Source organism: Thalassophryne amazonica, chromosome 21 (genome assembly GCF_902500255.1).
Source record: "Thalassophryne amazonica chromosome 21, fThaAma1.1, whole genome shotgun sequence".
Taxonomy (NCBI): Eukaryota; Metazoa; Chordata; class Actinopteri; order Batrachoidiformes; family Batrachoididae; genus Thalassophryne; species Thalassophryne amazonica.
In genome coordinates, this window is record NC_047123.1 from 35,433,111 (window position 1) to 35,450,388 (window position 17,278).

Consider the following 17,278-nt stretch of genomic DNA (forward strand, 5'->3'; position numbering starts at 1 on the left):
CTGATGTTGTAAGAGGGGTTTAATCTGGAAAAGTGATATCATTCCACAAAAACAGTGAGCATGATAAGTTGAATTACTGAATGACTTAAAAATATACTGGAAAGAATGTTACCCATCCCCTTATTTCTCAACTTATGTGTCAAAGAAATCGTCAGTGATATTGTGGGTGGTGCAGCAGTAAATGTTGAGTAGGCAAAGATCATACTGTATCTTAATTATATGTTTTTAGTGAGAATTGAAACAAAATTATAAAAGATTCCAAAATACTAAAAAGCTTGTGTAAAGTGGACTGTTCCATTACAAAAAGAAAGTCAAAGTTATTGTTTGACACTTACTTGTTGTTACAGTTATTGTTGGTGTTGTTTCAGTTGTTGTTCTGGTCACATCTGATGGTGTAAGAGGGGTTGTATCTGGAAAAATTTCACCATTTCACAAATACAGTGAGCATGATAAGATGAATTACTGAATGACTTAAAAACATATTGGAAAGAATGTTACCCATCCCCTCATTTCTCAACACTTATGTGTCAAAGAAATCGTCAGTGTTATTGTGGGTGGTGCAGCAATACAGGCTGAGTAGACAAAGGTCATACTGTATCTTAATTATATGTTTTTAGTGAGAACTGAAATAAGTTTATAAAAGACTCCCAAAAAAAACTAAAAAGAAGTCAACAGCTATTGTTTCACACTTATGCAGTGACTCTTGGTGTTGTTTCAGCTGTTGTTTTGGTCACATCTGATGTTGTAAGAGGGGTTTAATCTGGAAAAGTGATATCATTCCACAAAAACAGTGAGCACGATAAGTTGAATTATTGAATGACTTAAAAATATACTGGAAAGAATGTTACCCATCCCCTTATTTCTCAACTTATGTGTCAAAGAAATCGTCAGTGATATTGTGGGTGGTGCAGCAGTAAATGTTGAGTAAGCAAAGATCATACTGTATCTTAATTATATGTTTTTAGTGAGAATTGAAACAAAATTATAAAAGATTCCAAAATACTAAAAGCTTGTGTAAAGTGGACTGTTCCATTACAAAAAGAAAGTCAAAAGTTATTGTTTGACACTTACTTGTTGTTACAGTTATTGTTGGTGTTGTTTCAGTTGTTGTTCTGGTCACATCTGATGGTGTAAGAGGGGTTGTATCTGGAAAAATTTCACCATTTCACAAATACAGTGAGCATGATAAGATGAATTACTGAATGACTTAAAAACATATTGGAAAGAATGTTACCCATCCCCTCATTTCTCAACACTTATGTGTCAAAGAAATCATCAGTGTTATTGTGGGTGGTGCAGCAATACAGGCTGAGTAGACAAAGGTCATACTGTATCTTAATTATATGTTTTTAGTGAGAACTGAAATAAGTTTATAAAAGATTCCCCCCAAAAAACTAAAAAGAAGTCAACAGCTATTGTTTCACACTTATGCAGTGACTGTTGGTGTTGTTTCAGCTGTTGTTTTGGTCACATCTGATGTTGTAAGAGGGGTTTAATCTGGAAAAGTGATATCATTCCACAAAAACAGTGAGCATGATAAGTTGAATTACTGAATGACTTAAAAATATACTGGAAAGAATGTTACCCATCCCCTTATTTCTCAACTTATGTGTCAAAGAAATCGTCAGTGATATTGTGGGTGGTGCAGCAGTAAATGTTGAGTAGGCAAAGATCATACTGTATCTTAATTATATGTTTTTAGTGAGAATTGAAACAAAATTATAAAAGATTCCAAAATACTAAAAAGCTTGTGTAAAGTGGACTGTTCCATTACAAAAAGAAAGTCAAAAGTTATTGTTTGACACTTACTTGTTGTTACAGTTATTGTTGGTGTTGTTTCAGTTGTTGTTCTGGTCACATCTGATGGTGTAAGAAGGGTTGTATCTGGAAAAATTTCACCATTTCACAAATACAGTGAGCATGATAAGATGAATTACTGAATGACTTAAAAACATATTGGAAAGAATGTTACCCATCCCCTCATTTCTCAACACTTATGTGTCAAAGAAATCGTCAGTGTTATTGTGGGTGGTGCAGCAATACAGGCTGAGTAGACAAAGGTCATACTGTATCTTAATTATATGTTTTTAGTGAGAACTGAAATAAGTTTATAAAAGACTCCCAAAAAAAAACTAAAAAGAAGTCAACAGCTATTGTTTCACACTTATGCAGTGACTCTTGGTGTTGTTTCAGCTGTTGTTTTGGTCACATCTGATGTTGTAAGAGGGGTTTAATCTGGAAAAGTGATATCATTCCACAAAAACAGTGAGCACGATAAGTTGAATTATTGAATGACTTAAAAATATACTGGAAAGAATGTTACCCATCCCCTTATTTCTCAACTTATGTGTCAAAGAAATCGTCAGTGATATTGTGGGTGGTGCAGCAGTAAATGTTGAGTAAGCAAAGATCATACTGTATCTTAATTATATGTTTTTAGTGAGAATTGAAACAAAATTATAAAAGATTCCAAAATACTAAAAAGCTTGTGTAAAGTGGACTGTTCCATTACAAAAAGAAAGTCAAAAGTTATTGTTTGACACTTACTTGTTGTTACAGTTATTGTTGGTGTTGTTTCAGTTGTTGTTCTGGTCACATCTGATGGTGTAAGAGGGGTTGTATCTGGAAAAATTTCACCATTTCACAAATACAGTGAGCATGATAAGATGAATTACTGAATGACTTAAAAACATATTGGAAAGAATGTTACCCATCCCCTCATTTCTCAACACTTATGTGTCAAAGAAATCATCAGTGTTATTGTGGGTGGTGCAGCAATACAGGCTGAGTAGACAAAGGTCATACTGTATCTTAATTATATGTTTTTAGTGAGAACTGAAATAAGTTTATAAAAGATTCCCCCAAAAAAAACTAAAAAGAAGTCAACAGCTATTGTTTCACACTTATGCAGTGACTGTTGGTGTTGTTTCAGCTGTTGTTTTGGTCACATCTGATGTTGTAAGAGGGGTTTAATCTGGAAAAGTGATATCATTCCACAAAAACAGTGAGCATGATAAGTTGAATTACTGAATGACTTAAAAATATACTGGAAAGAATGTTACCCATCCCCTTATTTCTCAACTTATGTGTCAAAGAAATCGTCAGTGATATTGTGGGTGGTGCAGCAGTAAATGTTGAGTAGGCAAAGATCATACTGTATCTTAATTATATGTTTTTAGTGAGAATTGAAACAAAATTATAAAAGATTCCAAAATACTAAAAAGCTTGTGTAAAGTGGACTGTTCCATTACAAAAAGAAAGTCAAAAGTTATTGTTTGACACTTACTTGTTGTTACAGTTATTGTTGGTGTTGTTTCAGTTGTTGTTCTGGTCACATCTGATGGTGTAAGAGGGGTTGTATCTGGAAAAATTTCACCATTTCACAAATACAGTGAGCATGATAAGATGAATTACTGAATGACTTAAAAACATATTGGAAAGAATGTTACCCATCCCCTCATTTCTCAACACTTATGTGTCAAAGAAATCATCAGTGTTATTGTGGGTGGTGCAGCAATACAGGCTGAGTAGACAAAGGTCATACTGTATCTTAATTATATGTTTTTAGTGAGAACTGAAATAAGTTTATAAAAGACTCCCAAAAAAAAACTAAAAAGAAGTCAACAGCTATTGTTTCACACTTATGCAGTGACTCTTGGTGTTGTTTCAGCTGTTGTTTTGGTCACATCTGATGTTGTAAGAGGGGTTTAATCTGGAAAAGTGATATCATTCCACAAAAACAGTGAGCACGATAAGTTGAATTATTGAATGACTTAAAAATATACTGGAAAGAATGTTACCCATCCCCTTATTTCTCAACTTATGTGTCAAAGAAATCGTCAGTGATATTGTGGGTGGTGCAGCAGTAAATGTTGAGTAAGCAAAGATCATACTGTATCTTAATTATATGTTTTTAGTGAGAATTGAAACAAAATTATAAAAGATTCCAAAATACTAAAAAGCTTGTGTAAAGTGGACTGTTCCATTACAAAAAGAAAGTCAAAAGTTATTGTTTGACACTTACTTGTTGTTACAGTTATTGTTGGTGTTGTTGTCATGTTCACATGTGGTGGTGCAACAGTGGTTGTATCTGGTAAATATAACCATTTTACAAATACAATGAGTATTGATAAGATGAATTTTTGAGTTGTTTCATACATACAATCGTGAATGTTCCCCATCACCCTTAGTTCTCAACACTTACTGGTAACTGCAGTTGTCAGTGTAGTTGTACGTGATGCTGCAACAGATGTCATGTCTGCCAAGATCATGAAATAATCATGTGTTAGAACCCACAATTTAACTGATTAAAATCTGAATAACTACTGTAAAGTGTATTGCTTCAGTACAATGGTCAACAATTACTGCTTGGTTAGAGGAAGCAAAGCTAACAGTTATTGTGAGACACATACTTGTTATTGCAGATATTGTTGGTGTTGTTTCAGTTGTTCTGGTCACATCTGGTGTTGTAAAAGGGGTTGAATCTGAAAAAAGTGTCATCATTCCACAAATACAGTGAGCACAGTTAGTTGTATGAATATTTGGTTATTGTTTGGAACTTACTTCTTGTTACAGTTATTGTTGTATTTGTCATGTTAACATGTGTTGTTGCAACAGGGGTTGAATCTGGTAAAAAAAAAAAAAAATCATTCTACAAATATAGTGAGCATGGATAAGCTGAATTATTGAGCCGTTTCAGACATCGATATTGTAATATCCAAGTGGCCTCAGTGGTTATTAGACACTTACTTGTTGCTGCAGTTATTGTTGATGTTTTTTCAGTTGTTCTTCTGGGCACATCTGATGTTGTAAGAGGGGTCGAATCTGGAAAATTGTCATCATTCCACAAATACAGTGAGCATGAGAAGTTGAATTATTAATTGACTTAAAAACATACTAGAAAGAATGTTACCCATCTCCTTATTATTCAACTTATTTGGTTATTGTTTGGAACTTACTTGTTGTTACAGTTATTGTTGTTGTCGTGTTCACATGTGTTGTTGTAACAGGGGTTGAATCTGGTATAAAAAAAATCATTCCACAAATATAGTGAGCATGGATAAGCTGAATTATTGAGCCATTTCAGACATCTATATTGTAATAGCCAAGTGGCCTCTGTGTGCATGCTTGTGTATGGCTTCCATCACGCCAAAATTGGGCAGAGCTGGCATTTGCCATTTGTTACACTTATGAATTTTGGGTCAAGGATGAACGCCCTTCAAAGCGGAATGTTGATAGGACGAATACTTTTGGGAAAGCTACAGATATTAGTTAATGACACTGAGCAATGGACACTGCTAACGACATTCAGGACTCACACCCCATTCCAGCAGGGGGCAGTAAATCATCTTTATATTAAAAGCGTGAGTGCATGATTTTATTTTGTAAGTTCAATGTAAGTATATAATGTAATTGTAAATAAGTTTAAAAAAAACATCGATGACACAAGAAAGTGAAAACACTTATTTCCATTGAGGTCCATTTAAAAATCAAAGCACAAAATAGAAGTAATAATAAAATAAAATATTAATAATAACAACAACAACAACACTGATAATAATAATACTGTGTATATGATGACAACAACAACCTAAACAACTTATAAATACATTAAGACCGTAAATTAGCTTTAAAAATGACATAATAAACAGGAAATAAAAGGGATGAGTTACTTTTCTAAAAACTGTTGAGGTCAAAGGTTCTAAAAACATTCTGGACTCACACACCATTCACATGCCATTCAGTGTATTGCTTCAATACAGTGGTCAACAATTAGTGTTTACTTAGAGTAAGCAAAGTTAAGTTATTGTGAGACACTTACTTGTTGTTGCAGTTATTGTTGGTGTTGTTTCAGTTGTTGTTCTGGTCACATCTGACGTTGTAAGAGGGGTCAAATCTGGAAAAAAAGTCCACAAATACAGTGAGCATGATATGGTGAATTATTGAATAACGTAAAACACACTGGAAAGAATATTACCCATCCCCTTAATTCTCAACACTTATACACATAAGTGTCAAATAGTCAGCATTATTGTGGGGGGGGGGGGGGGGGGGGGTAGCAATAGAAATTGGGTCCAATATAAGGTCCTTCAATTGTAGGACCTTATATGTAGACAGGTGTGTGCCATTCCTGTTCATGTCCAGTCAACTGGATTTACCCCTGATGGCTCCAATTAAGCTGCAGAAACGTCTCAAGGATGATCAGTGGAAACAAGATGCGCCTGAGCTTAATTTTGAGCTTCATGGCAAAGGCTGTGAATCCTTACGTATATGTCTTCTTAGTTTTTGTATTTTTAATAAATTCACAAAAATCCCCCAAAAAAACCTTTTCACATTGTCATTATGGGGTATTATGTGTAGCATTTTAAGAAAAAATGAATTCCTGCCATTTTGGAATAAGGCTGTAACATAACAAAATGTGGAAAAAGTGAAGCGCTGTGAAAACTTTCCGGATGCTTCGTAAGTCACTTCAACATGCTATACATGAGTAAGCAGTAAACCTTACTCAATGAGTAAGAACATTGTCAGCAGTGGTTAGAAGAAACTCAAGCACACAGCAGTACAGTTAACTTTTTAGAATATTTGAAATGTGTCCTACCTGTAAAAATGTTGATCTCATGGATTTCTATTTGGTTGTTGATGGTGATGGGGTAACTGATGTTGATCAGAATGGTCCTCAGTCCATCAATTCCATTTGAGATGTTCAATTCAATAGAAACCACATATTCAAAAAGAAAAGGAGCTGCAAAGAAACAAAAGAAATTCTATCTGTGTGTTTTTAATGTTTGCCCTGTTTACCAGGTTGTCCTTTGAGAAGCATCCTGTCAGTCTTACTTGTTGGTGGAGAGGTTGGTGTTACAGAACAAGCTGTGAAATATGTTGACAGAGTACATGGACAAGAAAAGAACTTTCTGTTATTTTCCACACATACTGGTTGCATTTTGTTAGGAACAAACTGACATACATTGTCAATGTAATGCTGGATTATGTCACACTGGACTCAAGTGCCACTGTCACGGAAATTAGATATTTACTCAGGAAGTCGTTCTTTTAAGAAAGATGTAAAACATCCTGAAAATATTTTTTCTCACCTGTCACTGTAAGAGCATCTGTGATATTTATTTGTGTTCCCACGTGAACAGGGAAAGTGGTATATTCCAGAATGTTGGTCAGTTGTCGTGTGTCTGCAGCGTTGACCTCAACACAAATCACATATTCATAAAGAACTGGAGACTCTGTTAAAATAAAAGGACATAATTGCAGATTATTCATCAAGTCCAACATCAGTAATACATTTCCAAGTGTGGTCTGGGAGTATGCACTGTTGCTGTGTTTTTCTGCATCCATGACACTATAGAACCACTCTGGCACTGACACACAGCACCACGTGTACCTATTGGCCAGGCAAAGAGACAAACCTGAAAAGAATTTGCAGCAGGTTAGGGTGATAAAGGATACAGATGGCAATGTGCTGACAAGTAAGGAGAGTGCGTTGAGAAGGTGGAGGGAATATTTTGAGGAGCTGATAAATGAAGAAGTCAGGTGGGACGGTTTGGAGACAAAGTCAGAGAGGTGAGGTTGAGATGGTTTGGACGTGTGCAGAGGAGGGACTCACGGAGTCCACAGAGAAGGATGTTGAGGATGGAGCCACCAGGCAGGAGGGGAAGAGGGAGGCCAAAGAGGAGGTTTATGAATGTGCTGAGGGAGGACATGCAGGTGGTTGGTGTGATAGAGGAAGATACAGAGGACAGGATGAGATGGAAACGATTGATCTGCTGTGGCGCTCCCTAATGGGAGCAGCCAAAAGAAGAAGACAATCTGCAAAGATAGTTCTTGACGTATCATTTCTATCAAATGTTAGCATATGTTGCAGACAGACTGAGGGACATCTGCACAGGGCACACAGTCACTTTCAAAATAATAATGATGATTATTATCTTTAAAGATGGTGAAAGATGGAGACAGGGTAATTGTTTTAGTGCTGAAACACCCAGTTTCATACTCTGAGATAAATACAATGATTTACATGATGTAACAGAGAAAAATTAAGATGTAACATTACAAAGTTGACTTTTTGATATAATCTGATATTGTTCTGTTGTTTGTTTGTTTGGTTTGGGATCTCCCCCCCCCTCCCCTTTTCCAAACAGGATTGTAACAGAAAAACATTTTGGGAATAATTGTTTTCACCAGTAGCATAGACATTTGGTCGAGCATCATGCGTTTTTTTGTTTGTTTGTTTGTTTTAGTTGCTCAAGCAGACCAGAGGACAGTTTCTACCATAGTTTTCCAGCTTCGTCAACAGGAAACAGTTACTTTTGTTTCTTTTGTTGACGTGTTTGTTTGTTTGTTGATTTCTCTGCCCTTTCATGCATTTGCTGCCAGGTTAATGATTTTTTGTGGAGAAGCAAACTGAAGTTAGCTGAACTGATGTAGAACTCCCTTCTGCCTCATCCTGGGTGTCTACATTGTAAATCATTTGACATTTTATTGCTAAAGATGTGAAACATCATGTAGGAAATAATATTTTCCATATTAGCATATACAATGCACATAAAGTATGCTGCTAAATCTGTCCTTGAACAAATCTCGAACAAAGGAAAAGACTTCCATCGAAGATGGATTTTGTTTGTTCGTCAGACTGACTTTATTTCCCAGCGTTTTCAAAGTGTGTACTACATAAAACAAAGCATTCAGTTTGGTGTTCAGTCATGAAGACGCCGTCATGTTGACACGACTCATGTTGAATGGAAAGACAAGCTGCAGTCAGACTGAACTGAAATTGCTCAACTGGTTCAGAGTTAGATTCGATGTGCACACTGCAGTAATTACACAAAAAAACAGACTGACTTCATGATGTTTCCAGTTTTTGTGTTTTGTAGCACATTGACCCGTACCATTTTTTGAGTTTGCAGCAAAACACACGTTTCATATCCAGAAACAAACTAAATCTTGTATTGTGTCCACTCACATTATAATTCATTAAAAAAAAAAATTCTTCTCACTCACCACTCCTTTTTTCCCTGGTGTGAGCTCCAAAGTGTTCGTTGTCATGGTGAGCCTGAAAAAAGGGTGCAATTCAAAAAGAGGTTACTTTGATTTATTCTGACTGTTACCAAGCACATACTGTTGTATGATAGTTATTCAAATATTGAGATTGTGGTGAGTGGACCCACCCATGGAACCAAACAGGTAAAGTCAATGAATTTTTCTTTTTCCAAAAAGTAAAAAATCACCAGGACAGCAACGATAGTCAACCCATTCCTTAATATTGCCATTCCTAAAACACACACACAAAAGAAAAGAAATGCAAAGAGGAAATGATCTCCATTAATGATTTTTTTTTTCATCTATCTGCTTTGAAATCTGTTCAGTATTCTGTGAAATTATGTCAACAAAAAGGATATGAAGCTGTTGATGTAATTTTTGTATTCATTATTATTATCATTAACACAGTAAAGCAGAGGTAGAATGCAGTGCTGCAAGTACATGAATCATGACTGTGTACACAGAATGTCTCCAATCAAATTTCTTGTGATTTGTCAACTACACCTTGAAGAATGGAACATTGTAGTGCATCCAGAAAGTATTCACAATACTTCACTTTTGCCTCATTTTGTTATAGTACAGTCTTCTTCCAAAATGGAGTAATTAATTAAATTAATTCATTTAATTTATTTTCATTTATATAGCACCAATTCACAGTTGCCTCAAGGCGCTTCACACAAGTAAGGTCTAACCTTACCAACCCCCAGAGCAAACACACCGGTGACAGTGGTAAGAAAAACTCCCTCTGATGATTTGAGAAAAAACCTCAAGCAGACCAGACACAAAGGGGGGGACCCTCTGCTTGGGCCATGCTACCGACACAATTTACAATACGAATATACAGGAAATTTGTGGAAATTTTGGGAGTCTATGCTGGTGAACAGGACAGGGAGGCTGCAGAAGTCGACACCACTCCATCTCTGCATGGAGTTGCACCTCTAACAGAGAGAAAAAAAACTGAATCAAGCATCAGAAAGACCACAAATACAGTATAATTTGTCAGCATTAAGCAACAAGAAAAGCAAAAGAAATACAAAGGTGATCACCAGCCAGTAACCCTAAGCTTCATTAAAAGACCCAGACTTGACATAAAGTTGAGGCCGCAGCACGCTCTCTTTACTAATAAACTGATTTAAAATAGTAGGAAGCATAGTAACATACTATGCCAGTATGCTAGCCATACGAAAGGGAAAATAAGTGCATCTTAAGTCTGGACTTGAAAATTAAGTAAGTAGAGTAAATTCATTCCCCTCCCCCCACCACCACCAAAATTCTACTCACAACACCCCATAATGACAACATGAAAAAAGGCTTTTTGAATTTTTTTGCAAATTTATTAAAAAAATTTAAAAACTAAGAAATCACATGTACACAAGTATTTGCTCAATACTTTGTTGATACACCATTGGCAGCAATTTCACCGTCAAATCTTCTTGAATATGATGCCACAAGCTTGGTCTACCTATAACTACCTCATTCCAGTCACACTGTTCAATTACCAGTTTTCCACAGACATGTGACAGAGGTCTGAGGACAAATGATGATTTCACTTTTAGCTCAGGACCTGAATGGTTGAGTACTTTTAAAGGCGCCAATACAAGTAGAATATAGTTGTTACCATCCAAATGTCAAACAGTTTCTCTCAAGTAATTGACAGGGAGGCACCTGTTTAATGCTGGATGCCAGTCAACAAGTTCCATTGTTTCTGGACGGCACGTCCACAAATCTTTCAGTCTGCCTGAACCAAGAAAATGAGAAACATGAAGATGCCTCAGTGTGGTTTGATTGTGCAGCAGCGATAAAAAGTGCTACTGAAACGCACTGAGATGATCAACTTTATCAAACAGACAAATGCATAAAAGGATCCAGATGTGCACTCTGGATCATTTTATGACTTTATATACACTTCATTTTATACATTACATACATTTTATGACTGTATATACAGTACATGAGCACCTGGCACTGGTACATTAATGTGTGAGAGTGTGCACACACACTAAAGGTTTGTTTGTGTAATTTTGATAATTACAGCCACCAGCTCAAAAAACAAACAAACAAAAAAACAGGAAGTGTGTATGCAGAATAAATCATGACAGTAAGTTGTACAATTAAGGATGTTAAAATGCCATTTAAAATTGGCCACAATGATAATCATGGAATTTGCATCATTGTGTTCACAAATTTGGTGGCATGCCTCTGTAGAGAATTGTATGCAGAGTACACAAGGAGGCACATGGACAAGGTAGGCAAAAAAACTCAAACCATAGAAAGGAGTAATTACAGCCACTTAACTGAAGCATCACTCAAGTAAAATATAAATCACTTTTGTGGACACACAACAGCAGTGCCTTCATGTGTCATGTGTGCAGTGTCATCTTAAAATGCCTTTGCACTTTAAAAAAATATTACTTTGGACCTCTCTCTCTCACACACACACACACACACACACACACACACACTTACCATACGAAATAGTAATGCATCCTTCTGTCCACGCAGCACACGTTTCAGTGTTTCATTATCGCTGAAAAGACAAAAGGAGGAAGAAAATGTGAGTTTTGAGAACAGCAGTCAGGTCAACATGTTCTCCCTTCTCCATGTTTGATGTCAGCACTGTTTTGGCTCTGATGCTGCTGGCATACATCACATCTCAGATGACTCATGTTGCTGAAGGCACTTCACAAGAAGAGTGTTTGAATGAAAAAGCATGACCAGCATTATGATGAGGACTTGTATTCTAAAAACCTTGGACTGACAAAACTTTGGACTGAATTTTAAACTTTTAAATATACTAAATGTTCTGTGTAATTATGTCCACGTAGCTTCAAATTACATACTACAATTTTTTTCATATAATTTATATCCCAAAATACAGTGCATCCAGAAAGTATTCACAGCACTTTTTTTCACATTTTATGTTACAGCCTTATTCCAAAATGGAGTAAATTATTTTTTCCTTCAAAATTCTACTCACAACACCCCATAATAACATAATGATAAAAGGTGTGTTTTTTGCGAATTTATTAAAAGTAATAAAAAAAAAACTAAGAAATCACATGTACTTTGCTCAATATTTAGTTGATGTACCTTTGGCAGCAATTACAGCATCTAGTCTTCTTGAATATGATTCCACAAGCTTGGTGCAAACTGAAAGCAAATGTCTACAACTTGATATAAATTAATTGAAAATATAAAATCCAGCTTCCTGATGAAGTAGTGTAGAGGAAGATTTTCTTAAATTGCATTTATTCATAATTGATGCAAATAAAGTCCAAGACATATTCAGTGAAAACTGGCAAAAAAAAACTGATTATTATTTACAGGTATTTTTGAGACATTTTCTTTCAGTTTGAGTTTGAGGAAGATAATCTTAGAAAATTTTAGTCTTTTTATTTTTTGTTTTTCTTGAACTTGAAATGGCATAAACAAAATTAAAATGTTGGAAATTCCAAGTGTTCCAATACTTTTGGAGGGCACTGCATCCGAATCTCATGATGAGTGCAAAATGATTGTGGTATTATTACTGTTTTGTTTAAAAATGTTTAATTTTGACTGTTGCTGCATTTTGTGTCAAATCATAGTCATATCGTATATCATACTGATATGACAATATGGAGATACGATAATTTGGCCATATTGTACAGCCCTACTGTCAACTAGCTGAAAACGTAATATTAATTTATTTCTACATTTTAAAAAATGCTTAAAGTGGCAGGGGGTTAAGAGGGTGGTCTGTGGGGTGGAGCACCCTCCAGAAGCTGAAAGGCAAAAAAAGAAAAAAGCTTAAAAAGGTAGGGGGTATGGGGGGGACAGAGCCCTCCCTGGAGCTGAAAGGTTTTAGCCATGTTCATGCTCCCAAGAACCATTTTACTGAAAAAAGTCTGAAGGACCTAAATGACATGGGTAGATGGTGAGGAGCTTCCAGGCATGTGAAAGGCAAATAAGGAAAAATGCTTAAAAAGGCGGGGGTCTGTGGGGGGGAGGCTGAAAGGTTTTAGCCATGCTAATGCTCCCCTGAAACATTTACTCAAAAAAAGTCTGAAAGAGCTTCGCTTGTTCATGTCAGCAACATATACCTATTATATTTATTTATTTCTCATTTCCATTTTTCAGTCCGTACAATAATTTCACAGATGGTTTGAACAAAGGGAATACACACAGCAACATCCATCAGAGAATAGTTGGGTGTCCTATTGTCATTTGCAAAGATTTGGTTTATTGTACAAGTTGAGTTAAAGTGATAAACAACTCCACACTCAGCAAACAGTCCCATCAGTCCCACATGAACACAATATGATCAGGTTCTATCACAAATTCTATCTCAAATGTAGACGGGTCTTACCAGAGCACTTCTTTGGCGTCTGTCTTGCTGTGTTTTACTTTCAGGAATCTCGTTTCATTGCTTAACGTCACACGGGTTCGAGGTTGTCACACCCACAAACAATAAACTGAGCAGCAGATAAACTTCCTGAAATACAGGAAAGGGAACAGTTTCTCTGTCGCTCAGTTTTCTAAATAGATTAACGGGTGAAATCAATTACATTCCCATTTTTACACCTTCAGCTCTGCAGATGACTACAACTCTGCAGAGCTGCACAGTTGTATCAATGCATGAGGCAATGACAACATTTTGATGCAAGAATTAGAAGTAAAAGGAAAATATTTCAAAGGGCATTTCAAGTGTATTATTAATGTGATTCAAATACCAGAGTCACCAATAAAACCTCGTAAATAATAAAAAGGACTGGAGTATAGACTGCAGTGAAACAGGTTACAACATTACCTGCTTATAATCGCACCAATCAAGTCTGTCATTGCTTTGACACACACACACACACACACACACACACACACACACACACACACACACACACACACACACACACACCATACAGCACTACAACCAGGAAGCAGTATCAAATATTTCTTGCACTGCAGGTTAAACCACACTTGTAAATAGTTATTCTTGTACTGAGTCAAGTCCAGCAGTACAACCCCTGGCAAAAATTATGGAATCACCGGCCTCGGAAGATGTTCATTCAGTTGTTTAATTTTGTAGAAAAAAAGCAGATCACAGACATGACACAAAACTAAAGTCATTTCAAATGGCAACTTTCAGGCTTTAAGAAACACTATAAGAAATCAAGAAAAAAATATTATGGCAGTCAGTAACGGTTACTTTTTTAGACCAAGCAGAGGAAAAAAATATGGAATTATTCAATTCTGAGGAAAAAATTATGGAATCACCCTGTAAATTTTTATCCCCAAAACTAACACCTGCATCAAATCAGATCTGCTCGTTGACATTGACCCTGTGCCATGACATTGACCCTATGTGTCTTTTTGCAAGGAATGTTTTCGCAGTTTTTGCTCTATGGCAAGATGCTTTATCATCTTGAAAAATGATTTCATCATCCTCAAACATCCTTTCAATTGTCCAAAATATCAATGTAAACTTGTGCATTTATTGATGGTGTAATGACAGCCATCTCCCCAGTGCCTTTACCTGACATGTAGCCCCATATCATCAATGACTGTGGAAATTTACATGTTCTCTTCAGGCAGTCATCTTTATAAATCTCATTGGAACGGCACCAAACAAAAGTTCCAGCATCATCACCTTGCCCAATGCAGATTCGAGATTCATCACTGAATATGACTTTCATCCAGTCATCCACAGTCCACGATTGCTTTTCCTTAGTCCATTGTAACCTTGTTTTTTTCTGTTTAGGTGTTAATGATGGCTTTCGTTTAGCTTTTCTGTATGTAAATCCCATTTCCTTTAGGCGGTTTCTTACAGTTCGGTCACAGACGTTGACTCCAGTTTCCTCCCATTCGTTCCTCATTTGTTTTGTTGTGCATTTTTCGATTTTTGAGACATATTGCTTTAAGTTTTCTGTCTTGACGCTTTGATGTCTTCCTTGGTCTACCAGTATGTTTGCCTTTAACAACCTTCTCGTGTTGTTTGTATTTGGTCCAGAGTTTAGACACAGCTGACTGTGAACAACCAACATCTTTTGCAACATTGCATGATGATTTACCCTCTTTTAAGAGTTTGATAATCCTCTCCTTTATTTCAAGTGACATCTCTCATGTTGGAGCCATGATTCATGTCAGTCCACTTGGTGCAACAGCTCTCCAAGGTGTGATCACTCCTTTTTAGATGCAGACTAACGAGCAGATCTGATTTGATGCAGGTGTTAGTTTTGGGGATGAAAATTTACAGGGTGATTCCATAATTTTTTCCTCAGAATTGAGTGATCCTGTTGTGGAAGTGTAGGAACACGGACCCACAACAGGGGCGCAATGAACGGACAATGGAGGAAGATAAATAACAAGTTTTACTATTGTGAAACAAGCACAATAATTACAACAATCACAATTTGGGGCCGAATCCGCTGGTGTCGTGTGGGCAGGCTCGAAGGTAGGAGACGCCCGTCTCAGTAGAACCGGAACCACCCAGATCTCCTCTGCCACCGAACCCTGGAGATGCTGGAACCGCCAAGTCCCGAATTCCCAGGTGGCCACTGCCTCCGCTCGTCGGATCCGGTACTGCTGGCAGGAGAGAGCACACACACAGGTGGGATGCGAGCACCCGATAATGGAGAGGGGAGAAGCCGCCTCCACCTCTTGTCAATGTACAACAGGAAGGTGAGTACTTATCCAAGCAATAAGCTCCTAGTAGTCAACACTCCTGAAAAGGCTTTACAAATGATTAGTCAGTTTACACTAAATGTGCATGCGGAGATTACTACCTCAGTCGTAGACGATATCTCGGCACTGAGGTGGAGACGCCGTCTTCCTGATATACCCTGGTGCTGAGTTGAAACAGCTGTGTCCCATAATGGGTGACAGCTGTCACCTTGGCTGCTCTCACCAGGTGGCGACGCCCTCTGGTGGTGGTGGGCCAGCAGTACCTCCTCTTCAGCGGCCCACACATAACAGATTCCATATTTTGTTCCTCTGCTTGGTCTAAAAAAGTAACCGTTACTGACTGCCGCAATCTTTTTTTTCTTGATTTCTTATAGTGTTTCTTAAATCCAGAAAGTTGCCATTTGAAATGACTTTAGTTTTGTGTCATGTCTGTGATCTGCTTTTTTTCTACAAAATTAAACAACTGAATGAACATCCTCCGAGGCCGGTGATTCCATAATTTTTGCCAGGGGTTGTATATGAACTGCCTGGGCCACAGATGGCAAACACCCACACACACAGCCGGTCCATTCCCACATCTTCAAATCAGCCATGGATTTGCCACAGCCAGGTGAAGCATGGGCTTTCTCCAACCACTGAGGACCTCAACACTCAGACACCTCTGTGCTGGATCATGCACAGAGAAAAAACACCAAGTGGGCTAAAATGTCCAAGATGACTCATCCACACAATGTAATGGATACTCCTCTTCTGAGGATCCCTAAGTAGCCACTTGTTTGAGACAAAGTCATTCCAGCTGTGCCCAAGTATCTTCCAAAGAGACCAAATCGTAGCTTCTTAAAACATTTTGTGCTTTATTTACAATGATCTGGAAAGTATTCACAGCACTTCACTTGTTACAGCCTTATTCCAAACAGGAGGAAATTCTTTGTTTTTTCCTCTCAAACTTGTACACACAATACCCCATAATGACAATGTGAAAAAGTTTTTTTTTATTTGTTTTTTGTTGTTGTTGTTGTTGTTTTTTGTTTTTTTTTTTTGCAAATTTATTAACCTTAATAAATTAATTACTTTCCAGAAGGACAACCATCTCTGCAGCAATCCACCAATCAGGCCTGTATGGTAGAGTGGCCACTTGGAAGCCACTCCTAAGTAAAAAGGCACATGGCAGCCCACCTGGAGTTTGACAAAAGGCACCTGAAGGACTCTCAGACCATGAGAAACAAAATTCTCTGGTCTGATAAGACAAAGATTGAACTCTTTGGTGTGAATGCCAGGCATCATGTTTGGAGGAAACCAGGTACCATCCCTACAGTGAAGCATGGTGGTGGCAGCATCATGCTGTGGGGATGTTTTTCAGCAGCAGGAACTGGGAGACTAGTTAGGATTGAGGGGAAAATGAATGCAGCAATGTACAGAGACATCCTGGTATTTCAAAAAACTTTTTTCATGTTGTTATTGTGGGATGTTTTGTGTAGAATTTTGAGGGAAGAAATGAAGTTAGTTGGGTGAATTGAAAATTTTTAATTGACCGAATGTCTTTGTCAATGTGACCCTGCAATAAACTGGCAGC

The 17,278-nt window shown here is 37.2% G+C and overlaps 1 protein-coding gene across 7 annotated transcripts in view; it reads right to left on the reverse strand.

Annotated features, from left to right (window-relative positions):
- LOC117502975 (adhesion G protein-coupled receptor F5-like) overlaps positions 1 to 13,449 on the reverse strand; it is a 28,271-nt gene extending 14,822 nt beyond the window's left edge. For 3 of the 7 annotated variants that reach the window (XM_034162121.1, XM_034162116.1, XM_034162118.1), the window contains exons 1-20: positions 13,394 to 13,449; positions 11,515 to 11,575; positions 10,714 to 10,786; positions 9,177 to 9,280; positions 9,010 to 9,061; positions 7,092 to 7,235; positions 6,835 to 6,867; positions 6,599 to 6,742; positions 5,822 to 5,896; positions 4,959 to 5,018; positions 4,750 to 4,824; positions 4,564 to 4,626; positions 4,413 to 4,484; positions 4,205 to 4,258; positions 4,025 to 4,090; positions 3,287 to 3,361; positions 2,548 to 2,622; positions 1,810 to 1,884; positions 1,072 to 1,146; positions 336 to 410 (exon numbers count right to left, since the gene is read on the reverse strand). In XM_034162121.1, coding sequence (XP_034018012.1) covers positions 336 to 410; positions 1,072 to 1,146; positions 1,810 to 1,884; positions 2,548 to 2,622; positions 3,287 to 3,361; positions 4,025 to 4,090; positions 4,205 to 4,258; positions 4,413 to 4,484; positions 4,564 to 4,626; positions 4,750 to 4,824; positions 4,959 to 5,018; positions 5,822 to 5,896; positions 6,599 to 6,742; positions 6,835 to 6,867; positions 7,092 to 7,235; positions 9,010 to 9,061; positions 9,177 to 9,278 — 1,315 coding nt within the window. In that variant the 5' untranslated portion in view covers positions 9,279 to 9,280; positions 10,714 to 10,786; positions 11,515 to 11,575; positions 13,394 to 13,449. The remainder of the gene's footprint in view (positions 1 to 335; positions 411 to 1,071; positions 1,147 to 1,809; positions 1,885 to 2,547; positions 2,623 to 3,286; positions 3,362 to 4,024; positions 4,091 to 4,204; positions 4,259 to 4,412; positions 4,485 to 4,563; positions 4,627 to 4,749; positions 4,825 to 4,958; positions 5,019 to 5,821; positions 5,897 to 6,598; positions 6,743 to 6,834; positions 6,868 to 7,091; positions 7,236 to 9,009; positions 9,062 to 9,176; positions 9,281 to 10,713; positions 10,787 to 11,514; positions 11,576 to 13,393) is intronic. The other 4 variants (XM_034162119.1, XM_034162117.1, XM_034162120.1 and 1 more) reach the window with 4 other exon arrangements.
- Positions 13,450 to 17,278: the final 3,829 nt, after the last annotated feature.